The sequence below is a fragment of the Equus caballus genome, chromosome 9, assembly GCF_041296265.1.
Source record: "Equus caballus isolate H_3958 breed thoroughbred chromosome 9, TB-T2T, whole genome shotgun sequence".
Taxonomy (NCBI): domain Eukaryota; kingdom Metazoa; phylum Chordata; class Mammalia; order Perissodactyla; family Equidae; genus Equus; species Equus caballus.
In genome coordinates this window covers 23,816,900-23,844,036 of record NC_091692.1, presented here as the reverse complement: position 1 = coordinate 23,844,036, position 27,137 = coordinate 23,816,900, and the positions used below count along the sequence as shown (strand labels likewise).

General features: G+C 38.1%; 1 protein-coding gene across 2 annotated transcripts in view; it reads left to right on the top strand.

Annotated features, from left to right (window-relative positions):
- The window catches only part of RAB2A (RAB2A, member RAS oncogene family), a 96,025-nt gene that overhangs the window by 14,889 nt on the left and 53,999 nt on the right, over positions 1-27,137 (top strand). For both annotated transcript variants that reach the window (XR_011421262.1, XM_023648555.2), the window contains exon 2: positions 20,080-20,151. Coding sequence is in view for 1 of the 2 variants with exons in the window: in XM_023648555.2 (XP_023504323.1) it covers positions 20,080-20,151 (72 nt within the window). In the remaining variant the exon portion in view is untranslated. The remainder of the gene's footprint in view (positions 1-20,079; positions 20,152-27,137) is intronic.

Below are 27,137 nucleotides of genomic sequence, written 5' to 3'. Positions count from 1 at the left end.
TATGTGAATTTGCAGCCTTAGTCATGATCATGAGTAAGACTTGTTAAAAAGTACTACTGATTAGTATTCTTTAGTGGCTTTTAGGGGTTAAAAAAGGAAATTGAAATCTTCTATTTCACAATGCATTAGTTTACTTGCAGGCTTCCTTGTAATTTTCCTAGCAGACCAACATTTAACGTAACTATTTTTGGTCACACCAGAACTGTTGCTGCTTACTTAAATGCCGTGTCACTATGGAGGTCATTGGATGAGGCCAGTAAAAGTATTGCTTATATAGTGTTTTGTGGTAAAATAGATCTTCTGAAACACTTTCATCTTTTTTTTCATAATGGCACAAGTGATAAATGCTCGTGGTAAAAAATGAAAATTAAATACTCTATTGCATTACATTAAGTATGGTAAACAATGGCTTGCACGTCCTGCCAGAAATTTTCCATACATCTCTAAGCCTGCACATGTGTGTGTCTGTCCCAGTCCCACCAATAGGATTATCCAATTAGTACTGTTCTACACCTTTATTTTTTTGCTTAAGGCTAAATCTTGGGTGTTTTAACATATCATTACATACAAATCTGTCTCATTCTTTTTAAACACCTGCATAGCTGAACCAGAATTCATTTAATCAGTTCCTGATTCTGTTAGTCCTAGTCTGTGGTAGCAAACAGCAGAAACCTACTATGGTTAACTTAAGCAGAAGAAGATTTTATTGGAAAGATTGGATGTTCCACGGAATTGATGGGAAGGCAGCATAATCAAGCTTGAAAATGGCAGAACCAAGAAAGGCAAGGCACAGCTAAATTCCAGCTGTCAGCCAGATGTGCCAGTGGTCTCTCATCTTCACTGTTGTCACCATGTCTTCTCTCTTGACAGTCCTTAATACTGGAGCATTCCTTCACGGTTCCATATTCTGGACAAGAACATCTCATTGGCTCAGCCTACATCACATGTTTGTGCCCTGGCTGCCAGGGAGCTCAAAGAAGGGTGCTCTGTGCTAGGTTGCCAGAAACAACAAATGTCGTCCTACACCTGTTAATAAATATTGTTATACACAGTGCTGTGGTAAACATTCTTGTGCATTTGTGTAAGAAGTAAAATTTGTGGGTCAACTAAGATTTACATTTTGCCTTTTGATAAGATACTGCCAAACTACCTTCCATTAAAAATATGAATTTAGAAAGAATACTTAGAGGCTGGCCTGGTGGCATAGTGGTTAAGTTCATGCGCTCTGCTTTGGCAGCCCGGGGTTCGTAGGTTCGGATCCCAGATGCAAACCTGGCACCGCTTGTCAAGCCACACTGTGGCAGCATCCCACATAAAATAGAGGAAGATTGGCACACTGTTAGCTCAGCAACGGTGTTCCTCAAGCAAAAAAAAAAAAAAAGAATAATTTTGAGCGTGGTATATATCTCATGTACTTAAATTCAACAGGCTAATCTCAACATCAGTTGTTTCTGTTGACTGATGCCTAGTCTATGTTTGGAAATTTTGCAGTTTGATTTAGTTACTGTTATCATGTACTTCCTTGGCCTCTTATTAATTTAATCTGGCAGTTGCATGAAATAGTTCTTTTTGCTTACAGCCCTTAACTTTGATACCCATTTATATCATAACCTACTACTTAGGGATCATGTACAATACATTTATTTTATAATAATTATATTGTACATTTACATCCAAACAGCTTCTTCCCTTCCACAGCATCATGAAAAAGTATCTGCTTCAAGTACTTCGTTGAAATGTGTTTCTGAGATGCTGCAGTTTTTATCTGGAATCTTTGCTTATGAAAGGATTAGGAAAATGCTTAAAGTGTGTTAATATACTTGATATATACATATTTTGTGTGTGTTAGGAAGCTTGGCCCTGAGCTAACATCTGTTGCCAATCTTCCTCTCTCTTTTTTCTTTTCTCCTAAAAGCCCCAGTACATAGTTGTGTAATCTAATTGTAGGTCATTCTAGTTCTTCTGTGTGGGATGCCACCACAGCCTGGCCTGATGAACAGTGTGTAGGTCCACGCCCAGGATCTGAACTGGCAAACCCTGGGCCACCAAAGCCCAGTGTGCGAGCTTAACCACTTGGCGAGGGGGCCGGCCCCTATACCTGATGTATTAACTGGAACATTATTGTTTGGGATAAAGTCAGTGTTGAGGAAATAATATTCGTTTTTTAAACCTTCTTCTTTCATTAAATTTCTGCACTGTCAGAGTCATTTAGCTTATAGAATATCCCCTTCTTCCCTGCTGCTGATACCTGGAAAGTGAGATAACGTTCTTTCTAATTAGGAGAGGTTTTGGGTACAAATAGTAATGTGTATCTGAGAAGAACAAAATCGGGAGATTGAGTGGTATAGTGAAAAAAATATGATTTACAATCAAAAACCCAATTTTGAGTTTCAATTCTGCCTCTTACTGTGTTAACTTGAGGCATATCACTTAAGCCTCAATTCGTTCATCTTTAAAATGAAGTTCTCATTCCTGCTTTACTGATCTCACAGGCTTACTGTTATGGTCAAATAAGATTGTGTATGAAGAGGGAGCGTATTTTTACCTTCCAGCTGTCAAAAGCCATGCAGATATTCTAAATGAGACAAGACAATGTTAGCATAACCTTGATTATAGGACTCTACAGCTGCAATGAAAAAGAAATATTTCTCTATATTGAAGTGGTCCTTTGGGTATTTGGCAGGTAGCATGTAGTCTAGCTGTTCTAAGCTGAGTAATTGGAAATATACCAAGTGGAAACAGAATAACCATGTTTTGAACTTAACCTGTACTATGGTGAAATATATCTGCAGTATTTTCAGTTATTTGTCTGTCATACCAAACATGTAGTGGCTTCAGATTAGTTGTAGCTGGAAAACTAAACTGAAGAGGATTGGACACTGAAACCAGCATTCTAGTTGGTTGTATCTAGGGCAGTGGTTCTCAAACTTTAGCACATATCAGAATCATCTGGAAAGCTTGGTAAAACACAGATTGCAGAGCTCCACCCCAAAGTTTCTGATTCATTGAGTCTCAGGTGGGGCTGATAATTTGCATTCTTACAGGTTTCCAGATAATGCTGATGCTGCTGGTCGGGGGACCACACTTTGAGCATCAGTGCTGTAGGAAAACATATAATTTATCATCCAAGCTGATCCATACTTGATCAGAACGACAGGAGTAACTGAGCTTGCCTCTATACAGGGGTCATCCTAATTTTATATAATGGAAAAATCTTTTTACAAAGAGATTTATGTAATAGAATTGTCACCTGGTGGGATGACTCATGGTACCCAAGTTGTGTTTATTTATTTATGTTAAATTGCTAAAGATGATTCAGTCAGATTTTTCCTTTGATTCCTGTCCTTGAAAATGTTAACTAAAAGAGAATAGAAGTATTCTAGATTCTTCAGCTGATTTATTTTCTCACGAATGCTAGCAAAAATATTGTAGATGAGTTCTTTTATTGGATATGCAGTCAGATTAGATACTAGACAGTAATTTCCAAGTTTGTTTTTTTACAAGACACAGCAATAGGTACATATTATGTTGCAAGCCAGGGTTAAGATAGGTGTGTAAGTGCATATGTTTCTCTAAAACACAAGTTTCCAAACAGTACTTATCCTAACTTTGTGTAGTACATATAGTCTAATATTTGCTGTTTTATTCTAGTTCTTCTTCTTCTTCTTCTGCTTCTTTTTTTTTTTTTTTTGGTGAGGAAGATTAGCCATGAGCTAATATCTGTTGCCAGTCTTCTTTATCTTCTTCTTTTTTTTTTTCTTGAGGAAGATTGTCCCTGACTAACATCTGTGCCAGTCTTCCTCTGTTTTATATGTAGGTTGCCACCATAGCATGGCTTGATGAGCAGTGTGTAGGTCACGCCCAGGATCCAAACGCCTAACCCTAGGCCACCAAAGTAGAACGTGCAAACTTAAACACTACACCGTCCTCTAGTTCATTTTTTTTCATGCTAGTCGTGATCCACCAAATCAATTTCATGACCTAACTGGTTACAGCCTACTGTCTAAAAAACACTGCACAGAGGATCTTTATGATTCCAGCAAACTGTGACATTCTAAGATTCTGAGAGCTGGTTAGCCTTCAGTTTTCATCATTCTGATTCTTCTCAAACACTCTAGCTGTTTTCTACCATTAAAACAAACCAGTGGGAGAAAGTCCCAAGAGTTGGGAGGAAGAAAGGAAAGAAATGCTATTTTTACCACATTCTGCTGCCTTACTTGCTATTAGATTTAATAGTCTGTCATTTGTTTCCTATGAAAATTAGCAAATGCTCCATTTTATTTTCTAATTTTAAAAAATTTAAATTGCTCTAACTTTTTATTTGTGAAAATATTGCACTAAAGAAAGACAAACTAGGTCTTTCCTAAGAAAATCTAAACTCAGCTTATATTCGGAAACCCTCAACCTCACCAAATTAAATTTGGTTTATCTTAGTGAAGGATGTCTTAGTCATACTAGTTGTATCAGTCAGAGTCTAACTAGGAGACAGAAACCACAAGGAATTTGAACAGAGAAAGTCTAATGGAAAGAATCATTAACTTCACTATGGGATTAGAGTAAGGGAGAATTAATGCGAAAAGATAAAGAGACTTCTCAAGAATATGGTAACAGCAGATAGAGGGCACGGCCACCACCCCTGAGACTGAGGCAGCGTGTGGCAGGAAGGAACCCATCTGGTATCCAGACCTCTTTGGAGGAACATGGCTAAGGCCCACTGGATGGCCGAGAATGTCACTGAGGGGCCATGAAGGGTTGGAAAGCTAGCTGCCATCTGTGTCCTGTGGGAAGCCTTGCCTGGGGTGGTGCTGTGCCTGGGAACTCCATGAGAAGCATTCTGAAGGAATGCTGAGGGCAGTTGACCACAGAGAGGTGTGAGTGCTGCCGTCTGCTGACAGTTCGTATCATGCCAGCTGGCAAGGGAGAAATATTCTCTCGAGCAGGGCAGTGAAGGTTTGGAGGCACTTGGTTGGGAACTGACACACTAGTGTACTCACTAGAGAGCTGAACTTTTCAAAGGAGAGTGACACTTAATTTAGGGGCACATAATATCAGGGATGCAATTCTACCTTAGCACAGTCCCCTTTTCATTCTCTAGCATCATTTTCCTGTCTAAAAAATCCACTGTTGAATAAAATTTTTTTAAGAAACTGATTTTTTGGTTTTTAGAGATTGGCACCTGAGCTAACATCTGTTGCCAGTCTTATTTTTTTTTCCTTCTTTCTTTCCCTTCTTCTTCTCCCCAAAGCCCCCCAGTACATAGTTGTATATTCTAGTTGTGAGTGCCTCTTGTTGTGCTGTGCGGGACACCGCCTCAGCATGGTCTGATGAGCGGTACCATGTCCGCACACAGGATCTGAACTGGCGAAACCCTGGGCCGCCGAAGCGGAGCGTGCGAACTTAACCACTCGGTCACGGGACCGGCCCCTGATTTTTTTTTTTAATGTAGACTAGATTTGACATTATGTAGAAAAGACTAATCTGTCACTTTATGATCTTTTCAGTGAGCCTGTGATAACATTAATTCAGCATTCACTGAGCATCTACTTTCTAAGCCAAGCCAAAGTGCAAGGTGGTTTTCGAAATACAAAAAGGTGAATCTTACTTGTAAGGGAGGAAGGTAGATCTTTAAACTGATAATAAAAGTATAATGTTTGATAAGTGCTTAATAAAGTCTGTATAGAGTACTGTGGTCTTAGCGTGGGGTTAAGTGTCAGCCTACCTTTAGGCATTGGGGAAGGAAAAAGCAGCATAGACTTCTCTCTTATTCTCTACATACTATCTCTTTTATTTCTCAAAATAGCCTTATGAATAAGGCAGTTGGTATGATTGCCATGATATAAATAAGCAAACAAGGTCTAGAGACCTGAAACAACTTTTTCTACTAGTGTCACACACAGGATCCAAATCGAATCCAGTAAGTTTGTTATCTCTTAAATCTGTGGTGTACTTTGAAATGCCAAAGGCTATAATAGTGAAAGTTTACCAAATGTAAAACAAAACACTGGGTACTACTATGAAGGATTTAAAAAGTGAGTTAGATATGTACCTGCCCTTAAGGGCCTTATAGCAGTGCTGGTAGAATGTCATAAGGGCTCTGATTGAGACACTGGCTAAAGCTTGGAATGTCATAGGATCCAGAGTGACTGTCCTCCTTGGAAAACTTAGGGTAAGGTGGCATTTGAGCTGGTTCTTAAAACTGGGTAGGGTTTAAAAAAAAAAATAGAGTAGGGTTTAGACAAGTAGAAATGGTAAATAATCAAAATGTAAAATAGAACAGAAAGGTAGTTGTCATTTGTTGAGCATCTGCTAAGTCCCACACCTTGTACCTTCCTCAGTATACTGTCCAGTTTGGTTGTAGTAAAGACTCTGTGTCAGACAGTTAGTGGAAATAAAGCTAGAAAGAGAAATTCATTAAATGTTGGACCTAGGCAGGTACTAGATTGTGACAGGTTAAAGTAGAGTTTGAACTTTATTCCATAGACTTTAGAAAAGATTGAAATTTCTAAAGGAAAGAGTACAGGACTGGAGTTATGATTAAATTAGAAACTATATGTATACACACACACAGACATATACATGTATGAATACATATTCGTATTACAATACAGTGGCAGAGACATACTAGATGTTAAATGTAATCCTTTCCTTCTATCTTCTTTTCTCATCCATCCCTGGTGCAATCATATGTAGGACAGATTAGAAAGCTGGGATGTAGTTAGATGGTAATTACAGTGGTCCAGGTGGGAGGTAATAAAGGCCTTATCTAAGACAATTGTAGTGAAATGAAGAGGAGGTTACTGGTGAGAGTTGAAATTAACAGGGTTTAGGGAAGGATGTTGTAGGGAGTGAAAAAATTAAAGAAGGAGGTAATTTTCAGGCACTTTTCCATTCCAGAAGAGTACATACTTCAAAAACAGGCTCTTTTTCAGTTATTTTTTAAATATGAAAGTAATGAATACACATGATAAATTTAAAACACTCTAGAAGGGCAGAAGATTGGATACGGGGCAGGGGGTTAAAGATGACATCATGCAAAGAGAAACAGGTGAGGGGAGACACAGAGGTTAAAACTTTGGTAAGGTCCACTCTCCAAAGGAGTGGGCTACTCATAGTGGCTTCCTTCTGAAGAGTATAGTATGGAAAGGGAAGGAAAAAAGAGTTACTTTACGGTGGAGAAAGCTTACAAACTACCTCAACCAGGTGATAGTCGAGGTTAACATCAGCAGTAATAACAGTCATGTTGATAATGTGTATACTTGTTACGATGTGATCGATGAAAATCATACTCTATCTCTGGTCTTCCTCCCAGATACCCATAACTCCAGTCAGTCATGGGGGGAAAAATCAGACAAATCCCAATTGAGGGACATTCTGAGATACACCTGACCAGTACTCTTCAAAACTGTCAAGGTCATCAAAAACAAAGTCTGGGAAACGATCCCAGCCAAGGGGAGCCTAAGGAGACGTGACAGCCAAATATAATGAGGTATCCTGGATGGGATCCTGGGACAGAAAAAGACATTAGGTATAAACTAAGGGAAAAAAATAAAAACTTTGGGGGAGGTAAAAACAGAGGTTTCAGAATGAATGCAGGGTAAGCAATAAACTTAAGGCTTCCCTGCTCACCGTTGTGTGTCCGTCATAGGTGGTTAGCAATTAGTGGCTAAATAGTCTGGTTGGAGCTCTTCCTAAGCCTGTTTTTTAAAATGAATTTTACCCTGCAGTGAGGCTTGGCTTCTTCAGATCTGTTGGTCTGAGCTCAGGTCTAGATTTCGTTTCCTGGAGTTTGTGCCACACCCAGGGTGAGGGAGATCATCACAGAAGCCTATCAGTATTCCTATCAGTATTCCTTCCTACTCCAGCATTTACAACAGAGGATGTTGTTGAAACTCAACAATGATATTGATTATTTTATACACACACACAACTGGAAAGGCTCCATATTTAAAAACCAGAAGAATACTTAACTCACTGTGCGAAGGTGGATGAGTATTATGGAAGCTTTCTAGAGGTATGGCAGTTAAGTTTTAAAGGTAAGTAGCTAAGTGGACAAAAAGTCACTGAGTATTGTGCAAAGACCCTATGTGTAAGAAATGCTGGTCTAATGAATCAGAGACTTTTAGCTGAGGTTATCGCTTTACTCATTTTGTGGTTTTGGTTTCATCCTAGAAGTCTTTTAGTACTTGGGGTACTGTCATATTGTAAAACAAAGATACGGAAATAGTATTGGGTGATTTGTATCAGTGGAAGGAGGGCTGGTTCTCCACATCTTCCTGCTTCCTTTTCATTTTATTGATTCTTTAGCACCTCTCTCAGCCTTGTCAGCATACTTGATTCTTCAGCAACTCTTTCAGCCTTCCAGTTTAAGGAAAAAGATGTCTTATGTTCTTAAAGCTACATCTTCTTTGGAACTTTCTTTAATTTCTTTCTTTTTATTACTAAGATCAGTGCCTGGAATATAGTGAACATTCATTCAAATATTTTTTGAGGACCGTCTTTTCCCTTCCCTCCTAGCCTTCACTGACAAATTTCTCAAATAAATGATCTATATTCCCTGTTTCCTTTTCTCTTACCACTCACTCTTAATATTCTGGTGTTTGAGTCACTTTACTGATTACAATAGGAATTATTATAGACAAGTTAACAGGACTAGGAGACTAACAACGTAAAAGTCTAAAGAGAAGGAGGACTGAAAGATGACTCTTGGTAAGTGTGTTGGTTTCCTCGGGCTGCCGTAACAAATTATCACGGACTTGTTTTAGGGCCTAAAACAATAAAAATCTGTTCTCTTACACTTCTGGAGGCCAGAAGTCTGAAATGCAGGTATCGGTAGGGCCGTGCTCCCTCTGAAGGCTCCAGAGATGATCCTTTCTTGCCTCTTCCAGCTTCCAGTGGTTCCAAGAGTTCCTTGGCTTCTGGCAGCATCATTCCAGTCTCTACCTCTGTCTTCACATGGCCGTCTGCCCTCTGTGTATCTGTCCTTGTCTCCCCCTGCCTTTCTCTTTTAAGGACGTTGTCGTTGGATTTAGGCCACAACATAAATCCAGGCTGATCTCATCTTGAAATCCTTAGTTACATCTGCAGAGATCATTTTTCCAAGTAAGGTCACATTCACAGGTTCTAGGGGTTAGGACTTGGACATAGGTCTTTGGGGGCCACTCTTCAGCCTTCTACAGGAAGCCTCCAGATGAGTATCTAATTGAAGTAATTGAGAGGATTGCTATCTTAGATGTGAGGGGGCATTGTGTGGAAAACCAACAGCATAAAAACAAATCTGAAGTCATTTTATTTAAAAAAAATTATAGATTTAAAAGAAAATATAGAAGGTGCATATTTTCTTCAATTAATTTTTAGAAATATGTATTTAAAAATTTGAACTCAAGGTCAGATGGGTCTGGTTGGAGATTTTGCTCCTCAAATATATTCATCTTGAAGAATCCTCAACATTTTTATTAAAATTTTTGAATTTGCAAAATTCAGAATTTTTGCATTTGAGCCTTATGATATTCCTTTGAAGTAGGAACACTATATTTTCTTTTTCCCATTTTGCAGATGTGGAAATGGAGCTCGGTTTCTATAACGAATTTGTCTGAGGTCATAGGTTATGAAACAGTACAGATGGATTTGAACACTGCTGTTACAACTGTAAAGCTTGTATTCTTTCTGATATACCATGCTGACTTTATTAATTTTTTATTTAAAAGGAGCAGACTTTATTGTTTTTTCATGTTTTACATGTTTCTGAATTTGGAATGTTAGCACGAAGAGTAAACTTTTCTATGCAAAATAAGCTAATAATATTTAAACCAACTCGCCAAATCTTTATATGATCTGTGTTTGAGATCTGTCAGTTCTTTGGTATGACTTTAAAACATACAATTCTTCAGTGAATTACTTTCAGTCATGAGATAGGTCGTTCATTAGTGAAACTTTTGTTACATTTTGTTTTTGAGGACCAAATATAGTAGATGACAGTATGAAGCCATGATTTCAGAATGATAGTTGGACAAGACTTTCCTTCAGGCGTTAGGAATTGGCCCTGGTATTTTTCATACCTCTGCTTTTTCATATATTTTAAATTAAAGCTGTTTGTCTTGCAATTTTAAAAATAGAGCCATCACCATTTTTGTGTGTGTCTGTTTGAGGAAGATTCACCCTGAGCTAACATCTGTGCCAGTCTTCCTCTTCTTTGTATGTGGGACGCCTCCACAGCATGGCTGATGAATGGACTAGGTCTGCACCCGGGATCTGAACCTGCAAACCCCAGGCTGCTGAAGCACAGCACATGGAACTATAACTACTCGGCCACAGGGCTGGCCCCTGTCTCACCAACTTTTTAAAATTATCTTTAACTTGGTGGGAGCCCGTTTAGGACGAGGAAGATAAACTTGAGTAGAACACCTAGTACTTATGCCAGTTTTTCTTGTGGAGAAGGAACATAATCTAAAAATCACTGGGAGGCTTATTAATTAGATTCTTGTGCCCAACCAAAGACTTACTGAATCAAAATCTCTGGGGTGGGGCTTTAGGAATCTGCATTATTAGTGAGTGTTACTTGTAATTGTTTGGCATTGATGTTGTATTTAGATACTCAGTTCTCACCACAACACTGTGTCCAACTGAGGACAGTCAGTGACTTGGACCCTCAATAAAGGAAGAAGGTAAGGTGACTTCATGGTAGAAATGCTGTTAGCAGCATTATTAAGTGTAATTTGTATTAATTAAAGAGTGGTGGAATAGCCAAAGCAATCTTGAGAAAGAAGAACAAAGCTGGAGTCACTACACTCCCCTGATTTTAAACTATACTGCAAAGCTGTGGTAATCAAAATAGTATGGTATTGGCATAAAAACAGACACATAGATCAATGGAACAGAATAGAGAACCCAGAAATAAACCCAGGCATATATGGTCAATTAATTTATGACAAGGGAGCCAAGAATATATAATGGGGAAAGGACAGTCTCTTCACTAAATGGTACTGGGAAAATTGGAAAGCCACATGCAAAAGAATGAAACTGGACCGCTGTCTTACACCATACACAAAAGCCAACTCAGAATGGGTTAAAGACTTCAATGTAAGACCTGAAACCATAAGACTCCTAGAAGTAAATATAGGGAGTAAACTCCTTGACCTTGGTCTTGGAGATGATTTTTTTGGATCTGACTCCAAAAGTAAAGGCAACAAAAGCAAAAATAAGTGGGATTACATCAAAATAAAAAGCTTCTACCCAGCAAAGGAAACACAGAGGTCAGTGGTTTATCCAAGGTTACCCACATAGTGCTTTTAACCATTACGTGGTGCTGAGAGTTCAGTCAGAGTCTCTGGGAGCGAGACCTGATACAGATTTGGGGACTTTCTTTTTTTCAAAGATCACAAACCTCTAATGGGTAGAAAGTGATTGGGAGTGGGAGCTCCTTCACGCAGGGTGGTCAGGGAAGGTGCCTGTGTGATGAGAAGCCAGCCCATGGGAGTCCGTCTGCATGGAGAGAGGGGAGAGGAGGTGTGAAGGCCTTGCAGCTTCTGGGTAGAGAATGAAAACCAGTGGTAGGAGATGGATTTGGAGAGGTCACTTTTATGTTTGTTGTTTCTGTTTAATTCTACGATTATAGAACAAATATGTGCTTTTATAAAGGAAACATCTTTTTTGCTGGTTCCCCTCTTCATACACCTTTAAATACCATCTTATGCTGACAACTCTTAATTTCTAACTCCAACTTGAATATCCTTTCTGAAGTCTAGACTCATATATCCAATTGCCTACTCAACTTTACCACCTGGATGTCTAATAAACTTCTCAACTCAAAATAACCTAACTGGAACTGATGGTCTTTCCTGCTCTACCTACAATTTTCCCCATCTCATTGATCGTTCCATTTGATCAAGCAGAAATGCTGGAGCAATATTTAACATACTTCTCCTTCTTTCAAAACTCATATCCACACTCTCAACAAATTCTCTTGCCTCTGTTTCAAAATGTATGCAGAATTCAATCACTTGGAACCCCCTCCATAACTACTGCCCTAGTCCAAGACACCATTTCTTGCCTCATGGAGAAAGCCTCCTTAATTGCTTTCTTTGCTTCTGCTCTCATCTGCTTCTACTTCTCATACTGCTTCTACTTGTAGATTGTTCTCACTGTAGCAGCCAGAGTGATTATTTTAGAATTTAAGTCAAATTATATTACTCCTCTGCTCAAGACCTTCAGTGAATCTCTTATTTAATCAGAAGTAAATTTAAAAAGTCCTGCGAGGTCTGCGTGATTAGGCCCCTGTGATTCCTGTGACCTCAGCGCCTGAGGGCATGACTCTTAAGAATGCCTTCTGAGCCTTAGCCACATTGGCCACATTACAGTTTCTCCAACACGTCCCACCTTACAGTTTTTCCTGTTTCCTCAGCCTAGAGTGTTCTCTCAGCTATCCAGCTGCCTATTTTCTTACCCCCTTCAAGTCTTGACTTAAGTCTCACCTTCTCAGTGAGAGACCACCTCCTTTAAATACCACATCCTTCCCCTTTCCCCCAACATTCCAGGTCACATATCCTTACTCTGCTCTGCTTTTTCTCTGTACTATAGCATTTAACACCCTGAAACTAACAAGCCCTGTGTGTCTCTCTGTTTCTCTCTCTGTATATATGCATACATACAAACATGCACACTCATTTTAAAAAAAGGGCTGTTCTTTGTCTCTTTCTCCTCGCTCCACAAGGGCAGGGACTTTGTTTTTATTCTTAACTAATATATTCCAGTTGCTTAGCCTTAAAACATATTAGATACTTCTAGAAGGATTGAATTTTGGCAAGCATTGGAGGTACATGTGATTACACTGAAAATGAATAAAACAGGGTTCCTATTGTAGGGAGCTTAAAGTGTAAACAGACGTTATTAATAAGTGATAGTAGTATTGAGAGTAGTAACAAACATTTGTTGAATTCTTCATTGAATTTTACCATGTGCCAAAGACTGTCTTACACAATTAATGCATTAACTTATTTAATATTCCTAGTGAATGTATGAAATAGGTATTATTATTATCCTACTTTTTATAGATTAGGAAATTGGGGCACTGAAAGGGTAAGTAATTTGAGGTTCTATTGATGGTGATTGGCAAGGCTGGCATTGGAACCCAAGGAGTATGGCTTCAGAGTCAGAAATCTTAACCACTATGCTATAGTGTTCTTAGAATTAAATGAGGTGACTTATATAAATTGCTTAAAACAATGTCTGGCACAAGAGAAACTTATATATATGTTTTATCTGTTCTTGGGAATCATAATTTTTAATATTTCAGAGTTCTTGAGAGTATAGTCATAATGTGAAAATATTCATTGGCCATTTAGAAAACTGTTAAATTATCTTTTCTAAGTTGTCTCCTTCAGGAAAATCAACATATTTGACTGTTGTTCTCTCTGAAAATAAAGGATGATCAGTTGCAAATCCTGTAAAATATGTAGGATTTCATCAAGTATGTGAAAATATTGGAGCACTGCTTCAATTCCATGTAATGCCATTGATGAATGAGGATCTGATATTTAGACTAATAAACAGCAAAAGAAGAGGAAAGATATGGAGGATGCTTTTAAAGAACTATTTGAAAATCAAGGATTAGGAGAGGCTGTTGGGAAAATTGGTGAAAGAAACCTTGGAGATTTTTTCCAATTTTACTTTATACTATAAAAAGAGCAAATATTAAAGGATGTCCTGCCAAGTGTGCATATTGCTAAAAACCCTCTAACTTAGTCAACATTTCTTGTATTCTTTGTTCAAGAGGGTCTATTTGTAATTACAAATTAAGCTTTATTGTGTGTAAAATTTATTTTAATATTATTTAGGTTTTTGTAAGAAGTCCAATGAAAGGTTTTTGATTCCTATTTACAATGAAATTTTGGTCCCCATTTTAATGGTTTCCTTTTAGAGCCTTATTTTTTTCTCCCAGAAGATAAAGGGAAATTATTTAAAGGACCTCAGATTTGGTCAGAAGTTTACTCATTTCTTGTGCTGAAATTACTATTTTGTCTATGCAAGATGTTGCAAATAATCCTATATTCCAAAAATCCATTTAAAAATCTACCCTCAATTTTGAGCATTTTTCAAATTTAGAAAACATGGCATTTTGATTAAAGATCTCCTTTCTTTTTTCTTTTTTTTTTTTAAAGATTGGCACGTGAGCTAACAACTGTTGCCAGTCTTTTTTTTCTTCTTCTTCTCCCCGAAGCCGCCCCCCGCTCCCCCGGGTACATAGTTGTATATTCTAGTTGTGAGTGCCTCTGGTTGTGCTGTGTGGGACGCCACCTCAGCATGGCTTGATGAGCGGTGCCGTGTCTGCAGCCAGGATCCAAACCAGCGAAACCCTGGGCCGCCGAAGCAGAGCGCGAGAACTTAACCACTCGGCCACAGACCCGGCCCCAAAGATCTCCTTTCTGCATGTCTGACCAATGATACAGGTTAGATAGAGGTTCTCAAAAGCCCATGCGTTAGTCTTGTGGAGTTAGCTACTTGATCTGAGCATTGATGTTCCTTGAAGCTGTTGAACTAAGACTTGCGTTTAACTTGAACATAGAGAGAGGTGACTCATTTAATTGTTTTAACTGTGTAGAGGTCGTAATACATATAAAAGAGCACTTAAAAACCAGCCTAATACATAATGGAGTTAAACCACAAGTGCTCATAGATTTTAAAATTCAGTAAAAATTGTCTTCAAGTTTCAAATTAGCATGCTCAATCATAAGATAAGGATTAGCTTTTTTTCTGGAAGTGCAGATCTGTTTGAGATCGAACGTAGCATTTGTTGACATTGTTTTGCTGTATTCCAACACAAGAATCTGACCTATACTTTGGTAAAATGGAGAGAAAAATTCTCTATGTTGTTTCACATCGTTTTACTGTGCTTTGTGGCCTGATGGAGCCATTGTTTTCTGTTTAGATTTAAACAGACCTTCAACTGTTAACTTTAAATCCACTCAGTAAAAAGAAAACATTGTTAAAATTTTAAAGCTAAGTAATATAGTAAATCGTCAGATCTAAGTAGCAGAGTTAGAAAGGAGCTTAGTGATTATCTGGCTCACTTATCTGTACATAGAGTAAAATTATATCCAAGAAATGAAATGATTTGTACAAAGTCGCCTTGGTTAAATCCCTCCCAGGCAGCCATCTTCCAGAGATAGACATACTGAGAAAAATTCAGAATTAGCTATATGTGCAAATTTTCTCTTCTTTTGAATCAACAACTAGGACTTTTTTTGTAGTAAGATAGGAGGCAGGACAGAAGGAGGTTTTATAACACTTGCTTTCTATCTGTTTTGTGCTGGAGATTTGGTGCTGAACATAATCTCTATCTTAATGGAGCTCATGTTCCATTGAGGGTCACATTGTATTGTGGGAGAGCCTATAAAGCATTATGATACGGTTGATCAGTAAAATTAATAGCTTTTATTTGAGGGTCTTTTCTCTTCTACGTGCTCTACTTTTTGTGTGGTGGTGGTTGTCTGTGTCAGTGTTGAACTAGAGAAAAACAACCAGTAGGGTATATGTGTGTATAGATAAGAGATTGAGTTCAGTTGATTTACTAATGTACATGATTGTGGAGGCTGGGTAAGCAAATCTGAAACCCACAGAGCAGACTGTAACTCTTAGGCCTGGTCAAAGTTGCTGTCCACTGGTGGAATGATTTCTTCTCTGAGAGAAGCCTAGGTCCTGCTTTGAAGGCATTTCAACTAGTTGAATCTGGCTCACCCAGATTATCTAGAAATCTCATTTATTTAAAGTCAACTGATTATGGACTTTAATTATATCTACCACCTGCCTTCACAGAAACACCCAGATTAGTGTTTGATTGAATAACTGGGGACGGGCCAAGGCAAGTTGATGCATCCAAAAAACTGTCATGTTGTTTTCATTTTTTTCTTTATGTATATTATGCCTATAGAAAAAGGCACATTTCCTAAATGCAGCTCAAAGAACTTTTATAAACTGGACACATTTAGGTAACCAGCACTGTACAGGGGCCCTTTTACACTTATTTCGTTTGAGTCTTAAAACAATTCATTGAGGTATCTGAGTTTTCCTCATTTTATAGATAGGATTTTGAGGCCCAGAAAGGTCAGATACCTTGCCCCATGACACAGCTAGTAAGTGACAGAGCTGGAATTCTAACCAGGGTTTTGAGGCTTGTGTGGACTATTATGGAAGCCCAAGGTAACATTAATTCTGCATGGGGATTGATAGACTCTTTGGAGCAAGAATGCTTCACTGAAGAGGCCGTAGGAATCCCTAAGCTGGATCTTAAAGTATGAGTTTAGGTTTGCCACGGAGTAAAACATTCCTTGGTAAGAGGTCCCAGGGAAAGAATATGGTGTCATTTCAGAAGACAGGAGATGGTTTGTTATGCTTAACTTTAGGGTCTTTAGGCTGTGGTTGTGTTTATATGATTTATTGGAATAACAATTTTTCAGCCCAAATTCAAAGAACCTTGTTTACAATTTTGAGGAGCTTGGATTCTATATTTTAAGCAATATAACATGAGAGTGAGTTACTCATCTGTGTTTTAGCAGAAATTTTCCCAGTGGTTTATAAAATAGATTGGAAAAAGGACGAAGGACGAAGGCAGAAAAATTATGTCTTACTGAGAACCAGAACTAGAACACTAAGGATTAAGAGGAGGGAAGAGCAGGGAATTTAAGAAGACTTTTCTGAGAGAATTGATGAGATTGGTAAACCATTAGATGTAGATGATGAAGAAAGGGAATTAAGGATATTGTGATTTTTCTTGTTGGGGTGATCTGTTGGGAAGCAGTTTCAGAGATAAGGAAATACTGAAGGAGAAGCTGAGTTTGTTCTGAGTTGTTGATTGGGAAGATGGTAGGCAGGAGAATGCAGAAGAATGCATTAGGTTTTGGAAGTTTGAGTTCCGGGCCTGAAGGAATTAAAGTGGACGTATTCAGTAGGCATTTGGAAATAAGGAGAGTGAAGTTAAGATGTGGCTGGAGAGATAGATTTGATACTCATTGGCTGATTTATAGAAGTAGGTGAGGCTGTAGGACTGCATTAGTTCTCTCAGGTGAAAAGAAAAGGTAACCAAAGACGGGATGGTGGGGAAAACCTCCAGTACTTAAAGACTTGCGTGAAGAAGAGGAGCAGTTGTCACAGAATTAAGAAACCAAGGAGGTAGTTATAGTCTCGTAAACCAAAAGAGATCATTTTCAAGGAGGTTGTAGGCAGATGAACTATATAGATATAGTTTATGAGCCCAAATAGATCATATTTCTGGACTAGATGAGATGAGGACTGAGAAAAGGCTAGCTAATTCAATTTGGCAATTTGGAAAAGCATTGGTGATTGTGAGCCATACACCCCAAGTGTTTGGAAACAAGTTTATCTAGAATTAAAATAATAGAAATCAACAAATACTGAATAAGATAAACTATCTGTAAATATCACCAACCCTAACAATGGTCAATAGATATGTAATGAAGGAGACTTGCGAAACACCACAGTGGCACTTGAATATTTTCTCCGCCTTTCAAGATACAATTAAGGGCTGGCCCGTGGTCGAGTGGTTAAGTTCTCGTACTCCACTTCAGCGGCCCAGGGTTTCACTGGTTCGGATCCTGGGCGCGGACATGGCACCACTCATCAGACCATGTTGAGGTGGCATCCCACATGCCACAACTAGAAGGACCCACAACTGAAAAAATATACAACTATGTACTGGGGGGATTTGGGGAGAAAAAGCAAAAAATATATATATGTAACAACAACAAAAAGATACATTGATTACCTGAAGAAAAAATATAGAGTTTTGAAAGTGAAGAACCAAAGAGTCAGTAAGCATTTTCTCTATTTAACCAGCATTCGGTCAGAATAAGTGGTATTGATATTACTGGAGCAATGTGTATTCTGTTGTAAGATACGAAAGGGTTTTCACTTAAATGATTATTAGATTGTTAGATGATTCTTCAGGTCCCTCAGTAAAATCTGTGATTTCTAATTATAATTTTTTCTGTGCCATATGGGAAAATTTTGGACATTGAAAATGGAAATGAAAAGACATAGAGGAATCTTAAATGCACATTACTAAGTGAAAGAGGCCAATCTGAAAGGTTATATATTGTACAATTCCAGCTATATGACATTCTGGAAAAGGCAACACTGTGGAGACAGTGAAAAGATTAGTGGTTGCCAGGGGTTGGGGTAAGGGAGGGACTGATAGGCAGAGCATAGGGGATTTTTAGGGCAGTGAAACAATTCTGTATGATACTATAATGGTGGATACAGTATACATTTATCAAAACCCATAGAATGTACAGCACCAAGAATGAACCCTAATGTAAACTATGGACTTTGAGTGATGACAATGTGTCAGTGTAAATTCATCGATTGTAACAAGTGTTACAACTGGATGCTGATATTGGAGGAGGCTGTGCTCATGTGGGGTGGGGAGTATATGGGAACTTGCTGTGCTTTCTGCTCACTTTTGTTGTGAACCTAAAACTGCTCTTAAAAATAAAGTATATTTTAAAAAAGAAAGAACTGAAGATTCGTATGTCAGTTGTTCACCTATTTTATACTTTCATTCTTTGTTTTTACTTTCACACTTTTTAAAAACTAATTTTCCTTTCTGTCCTAGACCTGAAAGACTACTCAAAGGAATTTAGAAATCTGATAAAATGAGTTTGACTTTGTGCCTTTTGTAGTGTAGAAAGGAATTATGGATAAAAGAAAGAGAAGAAAACTAAGGTCAAATGTTACGAAATTCCAGTTTATTTTCAGTTAACTAGAATCTTAAAACATTCAAAAAACTTTGAACAAATAAAATATTTCCTGAAATATATATATACACACACAGAACATTTCTTTGATTTGTTACTGGGCATTTTGACAATCTTTATAACATTTGTGATGTTTGACAGTAGGGCCAATCATTCAGCAAAGTTGTGAAGTGCCTTATCTCTGCCGTAAAACAGACAGCAAGTCAGAAGATATTCATTGCCCTTCTCTCATTGAGTTTATAATCTAGAAGACATCGAACAGCTTTCAAGCATCACTTCAGAAAGCCCTTCTCCAGCCCTTCTGTCTAAATTAAGTCTCTTTTGTTATGCTTCCTCGTAGCACTTTATTCTCTTCTTTCAAATGGCAGTTATTATAATTACTTCAAATTACAGTTTATGTAGATTTGGGTATTCATTCTGTTTAATTTCTCTACCTGTACTAGATTGTAAGGAAGGAAACAGCTCCATTTTCCACACGATTGTATCTTCAGGTCCCTAGTGCAGTGCATAGTTAGCGTTCAGTAAAGACTCGTGGAGTCAATGGGTGAAGGAGTGAATGATGACTGCCTCTAGAGTTCTGTAGAAGTGCAGAATGCTGTCAAGTACGCAGACTTGGTCTAGAGTGAGGATAAGGGCCTGAATGCATAGGAAGGTGGTGTATTCAGTATGCACTTCTCCTCAGAGGGCAAGCAGGGTGAATATAGAACATTTGCCCTTCGTTTAGAAATGTGGAAGCTATTCGTGACCTTAACAACGTGAAATTTGGTGTTATAGTGAAGGAATGCAATTCGTTACAGTTGATCCTGAAATGAATTAGCCAGATGATAGAGCAGCAAGTAGCTTTTCCCAGAAAAGTAGATCCCAAACACTAACTGCTACCTTATTTGTCTGCTTGTTTGTTGTGTGTAGGAGAGTAAGATAAGCTATAAAAAGAGGAAATTACTATGTTTTAAAATTTTCTCACTACTACACAAAACACAAAAGTGCATGAACACTTAACTGCATGAGTACTGTGGTAGAGGCTACTGGGAGGACCTGGTTGGTTGTTTTCTAGGGGTTGCTGCCACTTTTATCTTTCAGATTGAAAAATGTTGAATTAATAAGAAAGGATGGCAAGGGTGTTTTGGATTGGTTGACACCCTTCACTTAAATCATCAGTCCTCTAATTTCCCAGGAAGTTAGAGCACTGAGAAATCATGGGAGATGGTTTACAGAGCACCAGAAACCCTGGCTGCCTCTTTTCCATGTGCTTTTATAAAATGTTTCTTAATCTGTGACTTTTGTCTCTTAATTTTTTTTTTTTTTTTACTTTCAGGTGTTGGTAAATCATGCTTATTGCTACAGTTTACAGACAAGAGGTTTCAGCCAGTGCATGACCTAACTATTGGTAAGTTTTATAAAAGAGATGGGAAGCATTTGAAAGTTTTGGGTAGTGGAAATGGAATGTGCTTGAGGGTCCGTTCTATTAGTGATGAGTCAAAAAATAATGAAACTAGATTTGTTGCTGTGCAGAGTTTAGTCTCCATTGCTTTTTAAAAATATAATTATAGTAAAAATTATGTTACCTGACTGTGTAGAGGTGGTTGGAGCGCAGGAAGACATTAATATTTTGATTGTATTTAATGATGAAACAAATGATTGGGTGACAATGCAGCATATGGGTAAGAAGAGAGACTCTAGACTAGCTTGCCAGAGTTCAAGTCAAGGCTCTGCCACTAACCAGGTGGGCAAGCGACTTGACCACTTAATGCCTTAGTTTCTTTATCTGTGAAATGAGAATAATAGTAGTTCCAATCTCACAGAGTTAGTGTGAACAACAAATGAGTCGATAAACATGAAGCACTGGAACAATGCCTGGTGACATGGTAAAGGCTTAGGCTTACCTATAATTATTAATTGAGAAAAACTACCATCAGGCATTTTTTAGTTTTCTCAATTGTGAAGAATAAATGAAATAGTTACTAGCAAGGAATAATCGACAAATATTAGCTATTATTATTAGTGATATTACTCATTAATAGCAAAAGTATAAAATTAAAATGAGTGAAAAACTAAAAACTTTTAAGAATATGTTTTGGGGGTCCTTATTTGTTAAACAATTATATTTATATCCTGAAAGCTAAAGAATCTAGCTGAATTACTCTTCCATGGCTGTAGCCCATTAACAACTAGAAACTAGTCAACTGTGAAGAAATAAGGTAATTGGAAATCCAGTTAGACTTTACAACTGATAGCTTGATATGTTTTTTTCAGCCGGTGACCACTTATTTTCCATGAATACTGTTAACTCACTGTGACAAGCAAGTTGATTCTCATGTGCTGTGTAAAATACCAAATCAAAGATAGAGTTTATGAATCAAATTATTAGATCGATTAATGGTTTTCAAGCAAGCCACATGTACTTTGAAGACTCAAGTCTTTCCTTAGTGGCTACTGTCAATAAGAGTATTCAGATTCCATTTTAATTTTGCTAGTTTTAAGTCTACGCAATAATGATGGGTAAAACAGGTACTACTGGTTCATGCTGGTCTTCATGGTATAGTATAACTTTGGTGAGCTCATTTTTGTGTAGGATCTGCTCTTTGCCCAATAGGTCTGAACCTTGATAGCTATCTCTTAGGCATCACTCAGTTCTGAGATAACTAGCCAAACAGTTGTTTTTAGGATAGAGTATAAACAAAAATGTCTCCTTTTTCATTGAAGCTTTCATATAAATTTCTAAGTTGTTACACCACACCTGATGGAGAGGTTGGGCCCGAGCCTGGGATGAGAAACTGACTTAGGCTGTACTTGTGGAGAGAGAGAAAGGAGTAGACCAAAGGGAGTTGTCTGGAAAACTGTAACTCACGCAGCTCTACCACCTGGCTTCACTCTGGATTTGTGGGTCGGAGGCACCATGTCTTCTCTTCTCTCTTGGCCTGGGTTAACTGGTGTCTTCCATGGCTCAAGCCCCAACCCCCGCCTGACGGGCCCACTGCTGGTCTGGCTTCTGAGCTCTGGTAACCCTGGTTTCTCTCTTGGTCCCCCCAGCCTAGGCGTCGTAGCAGCTTCCTGCTGTTACTAATCTCTGAGTTGCTTTACCATCTCTTCTTTGGGCTTCTTAGCTCTTCCTTTACTATAACCAATTCTCTACTTTAAATTCCCTTTGTTTTAAATACTTAAGTATGGTTTTTGTTTCTCTGGTTGGACCCTGACTGCTATACCTTATGACATCCATCACAACAATTTATTTTTCAGACATAAAAACAATTTAGCAGGTCAGTAGCACATATTTTTTAAAGGAACATTGAAGTGTTTGCTAAAATAGGTTTAAGACAGTGTATTGATTCTGCTGCCTACTTGCCTTTGCCTGATGAATAGAAGAAGATAAAAAAGTTAAGGTTGGGTCATGACTGAGAAGTTTTAGTGACAGAGAAGAGTTAATAAAAGACCATAAAAAGTGAGGAAAGACTCTATGAAATATTCCTTACCCTTTGACTACTATCTCAGTGAGACTTGTTATGATATGGATCAAAGTAGTAGTTTATAAATAGCTTCCTGGATACAATTACATTGAAGGTGCAGACTAGTCTTGCTACTCAAAGGATGGTTCAAGGGCCATTGCACTGGACTAGCATAAGTATATGTGGGAGCTTGTTTAGGAATCTACTGAATCAGATTCTGCATTTGAACAGGATCTCCAGGTGATTCATATGAACATTAAACTGTGAGAAGCGTTGGAACAGTGGCTTTTAAGTACTGATTACCCAGGTAGAAATATGTTTTATATTGTTGACCTCATGCACACATGTGAGCACACCCACACACACATCCTGGCATCTCACTTCCTTTACTCCACTTCCTCCTATGATCTTGCTTCCACTCTGTCTCAGCTACTCATTCTGATAGTCACACCCAGAATCTTGTCATTGCCAGTATTTGTAACCACTCCAGAATCTCAGTTTCGTGCATCTGGCTGTTTGACTATCCCTCGCATCCTTCTAATGCACACCGTCTAGCTCCTAATGTTAACGATTTATTTACTCCATCAGACATGTAATCCATTGATGTACCATTTTCACTCTCTCCATTTTCACTCTCACCCCTCTCAAGTTCTTACTTCCCTCCTTGTCCATCTTTACTTCTAACTACTATAATGATGTCATTATAATCACTCCTCCATGCACCCTCAACCCACTTGTCCCCTTTCTTCCTTCATCATACTCTTGTGGCTAACACCTAGGTTAGATTCAACTATATTTACTCCATGCCTGCATGGAGAAAAACACAGAGGCATGCTAGCTGGTCTCATTGTAATTCCTTGGATACTAACTTCTAACTGCCCAACAATCACACTTTATTTCCAGTCCAGTCACTTTTTCCTGTATAACTATATTATACTTTCTTGCGCTTCAAGCCTGCGGCACCTAACTTGTCTTCACTCTTAGATGAAAACCTTGGTTTCTATTTCACTCAGAAAATAGAGGCAAATAGAAGAGCATTTTCACAGGTTTCCACCACCATGTAGACCCACCTACGTGCATTGTGCCCAAAACTCAGCCTTCTCCTTGCTAATCTGGATGAACTCTTAATTTGCAAGGTCTGCTCAAGAACAGTGCTTCAGCAGGTTTTTTTCTTTCAAGTATCAATTTTTTCCCTTTTTGATGGTAATTTTTTATGACTTTATTTTCTTTTCCAGCTTTCAATCCTTTTCTCTCCTTTTAGCAAAAGTCCTCAGAAAGAATTGTCCTTATTTTTTATCTCTCATTGTTCTAAACCTGCTCCACCTAGGGCTTTCTCCTTCAATGTATACATATTCAGCTGCTTACTTAACGTCTCTTCTCTTGTATGTCTAATTGGCATCTCAAACTGAACACATCCCAAATAGCTCCAGATCTTTTTTCATCCCAGATCCTCACAACTATACATCTACACACACACACAGACACACCCCCATACCCTTCCTCTTGCCTAGATTTATTTTTCTCCTTAACTTTTTATACAAGTAAATATAAATGAACATTGTCTCTCACCCATATAAAGTGAAGTTGTCTCATGACAGCAGAGTTACCTGTTTTGTTCATTGCTGTATCTCCAGCACCTGAAACATACAAGGACTCTATAAATATTGCTGAATTAATATACTGTCTCTCTGGAGGGAAAGCTTTATAAAGCAACATGTAATGTTACAGTGCTTAGTGTATGCATCCTTTTAATGCTGTTCAGTTACGTTGTTTACAAATAATTCTAGTTACAGCCCACTAATTCTCACCACATTTATTTCACTACCTGCTAATGGACACACTGGTCTGGAGGCCAAGCCATTTATATGTTGATTCCACCTTCCTGCCTATTTCCCCCACTTCCTTAACCCAGTCAACATATAAGCAGTGACTACTAGGAATGAAAGTAGACTTTTGGGAAAAAGGTGGCAGAATTGAAGCATCATTTCTTCTGTTAGGCTCACCACAGGAGATCTGTTAAAAATACACCTATTTGGTGTTCAATTTTCCGATAACTTGAGTTATCTAGAATTACATTGCCAAGAACAGGAAGATAGCTTAAAAGACGTTGTGTGAACATCTAATGTAGATCACACAAAGTCTGTGTACCTGAATCTTAAAATGTAAGTCTATTTTTCTGACAGGGTATGGTCAGTGTGAAAACATTGTAAATATCCAGAGAAAGTTAAACTCCCTGTCTAACTTGCCTTTGGCCCTCCAGTGGCCACTGTGGTGAGTTTGGCCTGTGTATCTCCTTCTAGAGTTTTTAAACATATTCATCAACACACAGCTGTTCTAAATTTGTGCTTCCTCCACCAATGTACTATAGTACCCATTCTCATCACCCTTGCCTCTACTACAGCTTATTAATGTTTTTAATATTTGTGAATTGGAGAGGGGAAAATGGTTATTTTACTTTTTAGTTCCTTAGTTTTTGGTGAGGCTGAGCATTTTTTATACATTTAAGAACCACTTTTGTGTCTTCTAATTACTTGTTTACATTTTTCCCCCTTCTACTACTAGTTTTCTTTGGTCAATCCATTGACATTTTCCTTTGTCTTTCAAGCCTTACTAAGGAAGGCTCCTCAGTGCACAAATTATGTACATATTCTGTTAAATATTCTTCTAATACTATAAATTTGTACTCTATCTGGTATATGCAGCTTGTGGCCCCACACAAATAAGCCTGTCTTTCTTTTCTATTTGAATTGTCTCCTTTGTCATATGCTAAATCTCCTTGTTAGTGAGCATGTTTGGGGACTCTCAGATCTATTCTATTTCTGGGTTGGTTTTTTTTTTTTTTGTATTTCATAAGGTAGTATCACACTATGGTATTCGTAGTAACTTTGTGGTATACTTAATATATGATTGGCATTTTTCCTTTTCTAAGTTTTCTTGATTATTCTTGTGCATGTTCTGTCGGGTGAACTTTCATCTCAGTTTGCCAAGTTGCAAAATTTTTGGTGAGGCTTTTAAAATTTGGTAAGAATTTTAGTAAGTTTATGAGTTAAAGGGGCATGCCCAGTGGTGCAGCAGTTAAGTTCGCATGTTCCGCTTCGGTGACCCAGGATTCGCCAGTTCTGATCCCTGGTGCAGATCTACACACCACTTGTCAAGCCCTGCTCTGGCAGGTGTCCCACATATAAAGTAGAGGAAGATGGGCTTGGATGTTAGCTCAGGGCCAGTCTTCCTCAGCAAAAAGAGGAGGATTGACAGCAGATGTTAGCTCAGAGCTAATCTTCCTCAAAAAAAATAAAAATAATAAAAATAAATTTATGAGTTAATTTAGAGAGTTTATGTTTTTATTATATTGAGATTACCTATTTATATACATAATATGTGTTTTCCTGTATTCCAGCTTTGTAAGTGCTCTTCTGTAAAGTTTTAAAATTTTCTTTATACAGCCTTATGCTTATCTTGTTTGTTTTGGTAGTTTATAGATTTTGTTGCTATTGTGAATTGGGTTTTTTCCACCATTATTGTTGTTAAATTATTTTGCACGTTCTAAGTAGATAGTTTGGTCTTATCTGTAAGTCATAATTTTTTCCTTAGCTAATATTTATACCGTTTAGCTTTGTTCTTGTAATTTATGATCAAAATCTTAAGAACAATTTAAAATTGAGGATGTCTGTTGTAATCTTTTTTTTTTTCAGTGTAATTTGAATTCCTCTGATGTTTTACCTTTTACTATGGTATTTGCTGTTTATTTTTCATAGAAAATTAAGGAAATTTCTTTTTTATGTCTAGTTTTCCCTTTGATTCTAGAATTAGGAAAATCAAACCTTCTTCCTACAAGTCTCTGTTTTGAACCTCTGCAGTGTCTGGGTTGCAGGAGCAGGTCCGTATGTTCTCATACTGGTCTAAGGAAGGCCCAGCCTGACTCTTGGCTTCATAGCCAGCTATGCTCTCTGCTGTAGCAGCCCCACCTGGGGGAAGGAGCGACATTCTGCTTCTTACTATGCAGGGATGATAATGATTTAGAGACATTTAGAAAATAGGTATTGAGGGCCGGCCCCATGGCGGAGTGGTTAAGTTCGCGTGCTCCGCTTCGGTGGCCCAGGGTTACGCCGGTTCGGATCCTGGGCACGGACATGGCACCGTTCATCAGGCCGTGTTGAGGCAGTGTCCCACATGCCACAACTAGAAGGACCTACCACTAGAATATACAACTAGGTACTGGGGGGATTTGGGGAGAAAAAAAGAAAATACGTATTTACATTGAGAGTATTTTGTTCTGGAAGGTTTGAAGTGAATAACGCCTTAAAAAATAAGCATCACTCCCTGACAATGTTAGGTAAATCAGGCCTTGCCTTTGGCTCCACAGACAATTTGTCTGGCAGCCACATTGTCTCTTAATTGAAAATGTATCTGGGAAGAGAGCCTCAAGGGCATTGGGGATCACGCTTTATCTCATAAAAAAAAGCCTTTCTAAAAGGGATTCTCAAGCGTGTATATATATATATACTTAATGAAAAAGATTTAAAATGTTTAAAAATCTAGAAGAGAATTCAGGTTTGGGAGTTTTTTTTATGTTTCCAAGCCTTCCAGGACACTAGCTTCAGTATTTTCTTTTGCCACATAGAATACAAAGGTAAAACCTGCGTTGAACCCAGTTATGAGAAGGTAGATGGGAAAGAGTTAGGTTTCTGAAGCTGAAATTGAATTCTGTCTGTTTTTATTTCATTTGATAGGAAAACAGAAATCATAGTTTTTTAGTAATCAGTAGTACTTGTCAATTTTTCCTTTTGACATCTGTATTTTTTTTTCTACTATTATTCTTTATCTCGTTCCTGATTCTTTATCTTGTTCCTGGATAATGCAGTAGCCTTTTAACTAGTTTCTTTGCCTCTCATTTTTTTATTCTCTGTCCTCATCCTCTTGGTAAGTGAAG